The 6,861-nt window shown below is 58.3% G+C and overlaps 1 protein-coding gene across 2 annotated transcripts; it reads right to left on the bottom strand.

Moving 5' to 3' along the window:
• Nucleotides 1–415: 415 nt before the first annotated feature.
• PRUNE1 (prune exopolyphosphatase 1) lies at nucleotides 416–4,202 on the bottom strand. Of its 2 annotated transcripts, XM_057388251.1 has the most exons (9): nucleotides 4,092–4,202; nucleotides 3,967–4,051; nucleotides 2,997–3,101; nucleotides 2,718–2,923; nucleotides 2,401–2,585; nucleotides 1,588–1,746; nucleotides 1,409–1,503; nucleotides 1,173–1,331; nucleotides 416–1,071 (listed from the first exon to the last, which is right to left on the bottom strand). In XM_057388251.1, the coding sequence occupies exons 2-9, from the start codon at nucleotides 4,003–4,005 to the stop codon at nucleotides 751–753; spliced, it is 1,269 nt and encodes a 422-aa protein (XP_057244234.1). In that variant the 5' UTR covers nucleotides 4,006–4,051; nucleotides 4,092–4,202; the 3' UTR covers nucleotides 416–750. The 2 variants fall into 2 exon arrangements, with proteins under 2 accessions (XP_057244234.1, XP_057244233.1); XM_057388250.1 differs by lacking the exon at nucleotides 4,092–4,202 and having other exon boundaries at nucleotides 3,967–4,085.
• Nucleotides 4,203–6,861: the final 2,659 nt, after the last annotated feature.

The following is a 6,861-nucleotide window of genomic DNA, read 5'->3' as shown; positions in this document are numbered from 1 at the left end:
CCGGTGTCTCAGCACCACCGAGCCCTCAGTGCCTCCACTTTGGCATTCCCACCGCTGCCAAACTCCCACCTCCCCCTTTTTTAGGATCTGTTCTTATTTCTGAGCTCCAAACCCCACCTGAGCAGGGGCAGGACCGGGGTGGGTTCCCCTCCACCCGGGATCGGCCCCGGGCTCACCCCAAGAAGGGCTCGGGAATTTGGGCGCGGGTGTACATAGTTTAATTAGCGCCAGGATTAAATATTAATTAGAACGTGCTGGGTGACTGAGGCTTTGCTTTCCTCTGGCTGGGCTGGATCAGGAGTGAGGGTGCACTGACACCCCAAAATGTTCCTGTGACCACTGCAGGGGGGATGGCACCCCAGGTAAAGAGAGGCAGCACCAGACCCATCCCAGAATAAAAACCAAGAGCCGCAAGTGGAACAAAAGGAAAATTTAATCGTGGAAAACGGTGACAAAGCTGGACGGCTGCGAGTCCAGACCCACCCTCYGGGGCCCCCCAAGGAAGGAAGATCATCAAGAACTCATTAACTCCCCCACCCTTCATTAACGGGGTGCAACTGCTGCCTGTGGCACCCCCAAAAACTCACCCTGGGTGCCTTTGGGACGTTGTGGGGACAAAGCACGACAAGAACCAGGAGCTGTGCTCTAACAAAGGCGGGGCTGTGACACCCCCACACTTTGCACCCCACCGGGGCCTCTCAGGGACCCCAATTTCTCACCCGAACCTCCAAAATCCACGGGGCACCGCCGTTATTTGGGGGAGCCGGGGGGCTGCCCCGCGGCGATGCGGCTGACCCGCTCCAGGACATCCTGGGGACACAGCGGTGGCACKGCCTGTGCCAGGGGACACTCCTCCACCAGGCTGTTCATGGGGGTGGGAGGTGGCACCACGTCCTCCTCGGWGCCCCTGGCATCCCCCGAGCCCGCCAGGGCTGCCCGCAGGATGGGCAGCACCTTTTTCCGAGCGGCCACCGCGTTGCCCTGGGCGTAGGCGGCCACGCAGGGCCAGGGGGTGGCCAGTGGCTGCAGCAGCAGGGACGGGGTGGTCGCCTCCTCCAGCGCCCGGCACAGCTATGGGGGAACAAGTGAGAGGCTGGGACCTCCCAGCACCCCCAAAATTGGGAGGTTTGGGGTTTGGGGAAGTGCCTGGAGGTGGCTGAGCCCAAACTCACCGTGCCACGGAGGGGCTCGTGCCGGCTGAACACCGCCAGCTTCCGCGTGGGCTCGTGGTTTTGGTTAAAGGACACGGTCATGGCCACCAGCCCCGCGTAGCCACGGGCCTGGCAGAAAGCCTCCACGTCCTGCAGCAAGCCGGGCCGCTGCAGGAATATCTGGAGAGGCCTTGGTGTCACCGTGGTGTCCCCAAAGTGCCACTCCCTGCCTCAGTTTCCCCCCAACCAAGCCTCACTTCCAGGTCCTCGAAGACGCCGCTGATGCCGATGACCAGCTCGTCGCTGGAAATGGCTTTGAGGTCCTTGCGCAGCATCTGCTCCGTTGTCAGCCCTGAGAGGTGACCGAGGGCGAGCTCAGGACACCTTCCTGTCCCCAGGAGGGGACACATCCCGGTGCCACAGCCCTGGCACSCACCTGTGACATCGAACTTGGCCGCCTGCAGGGCTCCGAACACGGCGTCGCGGGGCGGCAGCTCGGGGAAGCGCTCCTCGAGCAGGGACACGCAGGCCACGTCCCTCGGTGTCACCTTCCCTGCCGCCGGGCTCAGGTTGATGCAGTCCAGCAGGATGGTGCCTGGGGGACCAGGGGACCGCGTTGTCACCGTCCCCTGGGTGCTGGGGACCGTGTTGTCACCGTGCCCTGGGGCCGTGTTGTCACCCCTGGGTGCCAGGGCCGTGTTGTCACTGTCCCCTGGGTGCCGGGGCTGTGTTGTCACTGTCCCCTGGGGCTGTGTTGTCACTGTCCCCTGGGTGCTGGGGACCGCGCTGTCACCACGCCCTGGGTGCCGGGGGCTGTGTTGTCACCGTCCCCTGGGTGCCATGTTGTCACTGTCCCCTGGGTGCCGTGTTGTCACTGTCCCCTGGGTTCTGGGGCTGTGTTGTCACTGTCCCCTGGGTGCTGGGGCTGTGTTGTCACTGTCCCCTGGGTGCCAGGGGCTGTGTTGTCACTGTCCCCTGGGTGCTGTGTTGTCACTGTCCCCTGGGTTCCGGGGCTGTGTTGTCACTGTCCCCTGGGTTCCGGGGCCGTGTTGTCACTGTCCCCTGGGTGCCGGGGCCGCGTTGTCACTGTCCTCTGGGTGCTGTGTTGTCACTGTCCCCTGGGGCTGTGTTGTCACCGTCCCCTGGGTGTGGTGTTGTCACTGTCCCCTGTGTTCCGGTGCCATGTTGTCACTGTCCCCTGTGTTCCGGGTCTCAGCCAGGTCCCTCAGCCAGGATTCCCCGTGCTCACCGTGCAGCAGCGCAGCCGTGGTTGTGTCCAGCACGCCCGGGGGACCCTGCAGGATCCTCTCTGTCACCAGCGTGGCACAGGAGCCCACGGGCTCCACGGTCACCTGGCACGGGGCACCGCGCTCCCGCTCCAGTGGCCGATGGTCCAACACCTCCACCACGGCCTCTTCCAGGGCTGCGTCAGCACTGGGGGGCAACGAGGGAAGGCTCAGCCTAAAAAACCCCTGTGGTCCTTCCCTACCCCAAAAAAGCATCGATTTAACCCACCCCACGTGGCAAATTCAGCCAAGGCTCTGTGCCCCGTGCCCCGCGGCTCACCCGGGCAGGACGTGCTGATCCACCAGCGTCAGCGCCAGCAGCCCCGCGCGCTGCAGCCTCCCCAGGTCGATCTCGTCCCGAAAGATGAGCCAGGAGGCAGCGATTCCCCGCTCCCGCAGCAGGAACGCGCTCTCGGAGCGCAGCGCGAATTCGGCACGGGGGATGTTCAGCACCGGGATGACGGCGGTTTTGGGAGCGGGGGAGCTCTGTGACAGGGGGTGACACCGGTGAAGTGTCCCCCGGGCCAGCGCTGGCCTCGGGCCAGTGGCCAAACCTCACCTGGGCCAGGAAAAAAGCCAAGGCCAGCGCGGAGACGGTGGAGTCCAGGTCACACGCCTCGTTGCCCATCACCACGTGGATCTCCTGGCGCCGCCTGATGTGATCCTGGTGGGGTGAATAAATAAATAAATAAATCAGCATTGGGGTGGCAGCAATGTAACCCCATCCTCCAAAAACGCCCAAACCGCTCCCCTGCCCTCCCAGAGCATCGTGGGGTCACTCATCGCAGGGGTCACCCCAAGATTTCACCCTTGGGATGAGCTCCTGCATCCCTGGATGCACTTTTGGCACTGGAACCTCGGGGTTTTGGGGTTCGTGTGTGAAATGAGGTCACTCGGGGCTCCAGGAAAACACTGATCACTGTAGGGACAGGGACAGGGACAGGGACAGGGACAGGGACAGGGACAGGGACAGGGACAGGGACAGGGACAGGGACCACCCCAGCCCCGCTGCCCTGACAGCATTTAACTCAATTTTTCTAGAAATGCTGCATTTGGGGTTGGCTGTCCCCTCAAAACGTGATTTTTCAACCCTTTTTTTCAACCCTTTTTTCATCCCTTTTCAATCCTTTTTTCCTGCAACAGCAGGAAGGGAATCTCAGTGCCCCAATCCCTGTCCCCCACCCCAAAACGCCCACGGGAGCCGCCCCACCCCCAGGCCCTTTTTTTGGGACAATTCTCCGCTGCCATAACCCAGATTCGCTCATTTTTGGTAGAAGCTGAAGAAAAAAAAAAACAAACCTGAGAGCGGCTGCAGCTCCAAGCCCTCGGCAGCTCCGGGGGCTGGAATGGGATGGGGGGCACCCCAAATTCCCGGGCACCCCAAATTCCCGGGCACCCCAAACCCCCTGTTCCTCCTGCACCCCAGTTCCTCCAGTTCAGGGATCTGGGGTGTTCATGTTCCCAATCACCCCAATTCCCCCTTTCTTTCCCTTTTCCCCCAATTCCCCCAATTCCCCCTCACCCCGTACCTGCAGCGCCGCTCGGTTCCCCTCCAAGAACCGCTCCATGAGGGCACCGACCCGCGCTGCGAACCGCGCGGCGCCTCCCAGTATAACCCAGTATAACCCGGTATAGCCCAGTATAACCCAGTATAGCCCAGTATAGCCCAGTATAGCCCGGTATAGCCCGGTATAACCCCGTATAACACGGTATAACCCAGTACAACCCAGTATAACCCAGTATAACCCAGTATAACTCAGTATAGCCCAGTGTAACCCAGTATAACTCAGTATAACACGGTATAACTCAGTATAGCCCAGTATAGCCCAGTATAGCCCAGTGTAGCCCAGTATAACCCAGTACAACCCAGTCCAGCCCTGTCCAGCCCTGTCTAACCCAGTCCAGCCCAGTCAAACCCAGTCTAACCCAGTCCAGCCCAGTAAAACCCAGTCTAACCCAGTAAAACCCAGTCTAACCCAGTCCAGCCCAGTAAAACCCAGTCTAACCCAGTCNAGGGACAGGGACAGGGACAGGGACAGGGACAGGGACCATCCCAGCCCCGCTGCCCTGACAGCATTTAACTCAATTTTTCTAGAAATGCTGCATTTGGGGTTGGCTGTCCCCTCAAAATGTGATCTTTCAACCCTTTTTTTGGTGTCTGCAGCAGGAAGAGAATCTCACTGCCCCAATCCCTGTCCCCCACCCCACAACGCCCACGGGAGCTGCCCCACCCCCAGGCCCTTTTTTTGGGACAATTCTCCACTGCCATAACCCAGATTTGCTCATTTTTGGTAGAAGCTGAAGAAAAAAAAAAACAAACCTGAGAGCGGCTGCAGCTCCAAGCCCTCAAGAGCTCCGGGGGCTGGAAGGGGATGGGGGGAGCACCCCAAACTCCTGGGGACCCCAAACCCCGGGCACCCCAAACCCCGGGCACCCCAAACCCTGGGCACCCCACACTCCTGGGGATCCTGCACCCCAGTTCCTCCATTTCAGGGATCTGGGGTGTTCATGTTCCCAATCACCCCAATTCCCCCTTTCTTTCCCTTTTCCCCCAATTCCCCCTTTCTTTCCCCAATTCCCCCTCAGCCCGTACCTGCAGCGCCGCTCGGTTCCCCTCCAAGAACCGCTCCATGAGGGCACCGACCCGCGCTGCGAACCGCGCGGCGCCTCCCAGTATAGCCCAGTATAGCCCAGTACAGCCCAATATAGCTCAGTATAGCCCAGTATAGCCCAGTATAACACGGTATAACCCAGTACAACCCAGTATAACTCAGTATAGCCCGGTATAGCCCAGTATAGCCCGGTATAGCCCGGTATAACACAGTATAACACGGTATAACTCAGTATAACCCAGTGTAACTCAGTATAACCCAGTACAGCCCAGTATAACCCAGTATAACACGGTATAACCCAGTATAACACGGTATAACCCAGTACAACCCAGTATAACCCAGTATAGCCCAGTATAGCCCAGTATAGCCCAGTATAACACAGTACAACACAGTGTAACTCAGTATAACCCAGTATAACCCGGTATAACACGGTATAACCCGGTATAACCCAGTATAGCTCAGTATAGCCCAGTATAGCCCAGTGTAACCCAGTATAACTCAGTATAACCCTGTACAACCCAGTATAGCCCAGTATAACTCAGCAAAACGCAGCAGAACTCAGTATAGCCCAGTATAACCCAGTAAAACCCGGTCTAACCCAGTCCAGCCCTGTCTAACCCAGTCTAACCCAGTCCAGCCCAGTAAAACCCAGTCTAACCCAGTCCAGCCCAGTCCAGCCCAGTAAAACCCAGTCTAACCCAGTCCAGCCCAGTAAAACCCAGTCTAACCCAGTCCAGCCCAGTAAAACCCAGTCTAACCCAGTCCAGCCCAGTAAAACCCAGTCCAGCCCAGTCTAACCCAGTCTAACCCAGTCCANGTCTAACCCAGTCTAACCCAGTAAAACCCAGTCTAACCCAGTCCAGCCCGTCCAGTCCAGCGCGTCCCCCCCGCCCGCCGCGCGGAGGCTGCCGGGAAGGGGGCGTGGCCGTTCCCAGCATTCCCCGCGGCCGGGGGGGCTCGGGGGACCCCCCAAATCCCCTCTTTCCACCCCAAAACCCTCCCGTGACCCCGAACCCCCCCTGCAAACCCCAAACCCGCCCCCAATCCCCGCTGACACCCCCAAAACTCTGCTGCGACCCCAAAAAAAACCCAAACCCGACACCCCAACCTCCCCCACCCCCCCGCGGCACGGGCGAAACCCCAAATTTACTGCACCCCAAAAAAATTCCAGCTTTAATCCTCTTCCTCCTCCTCCTCTTCCTCCTCCTCCTCCTCCCCCCGCCCTAAATCCGCCTTCCCACGGAAAGCCGGAGGTGGAAAACAGGCCCGGGAGAGGCCGAGAAAAGGGGAAAAAAACAGGGAAAAAAGAAGAAAAAAGGGACAAAAAAAGAAGAAAAAAAAAGGGACGGAAGAGAAGGGGAAGAGGATAAAAGAAGGGGGAAATCAAAAAGGGGAAAGGAGGAAGAGAGAAGCGGAAAAGGAGGAAAAAGGGAGGATTAAAGAGGAAAGAGAAGGAGGACGGAGGGAAAAGGAGGAAAATAAAAAGAAGGAAGAAGAAAGAAAAGGGAATAAAGGAGGAAAGAAGAAGGAAAAACGAGGAAAAAAGGTAAAAGGAGGTTAAGAGGGTTTAAAAAAGGAGGGATAAAGTGAAAAAAAAACGGGGAAAAGGGGGAAAAAAAAAGGAGGAAGAAGGGAAAGGGAAAAGAGGGAAAAAAAAAGAAAGAGAAGGAAGAGAAAGATAATAAAGGAGGGGGAAAGGAGGAAAAAAAGAAAAAAAGTATAACCAAGGGATAAAGGAGGAAAAAAGGAGGAAGAACGAGGATTAAGGGAGCAAAAAGAAGGAAAAGAGGGCGGGGGGGGATCGGAGCGACC

The sequence above is a fragment of the Malurus melanocephalus genome, unplaced genomic scaffold, assembly GCF_030028575.1.
Source record: "Malurus melanocephalus ecotype Western Australia unplaced genomic scaffold, MMel_1.1 scaffold_1707, whole genome shotgun sequence".
In the NCBI taxonomy this organism is placed as follows: Eukaryota; Metazoa; Chordata; class Aves; order Passeriformes; family Maluridae; genus Malurus; species Malurus melanocephalus.
The sequence above is the reverse complement of the archived record's forward strand: the minus strand, read 5'-3'. Positions and strand labels throughout refer to the sequence as shown.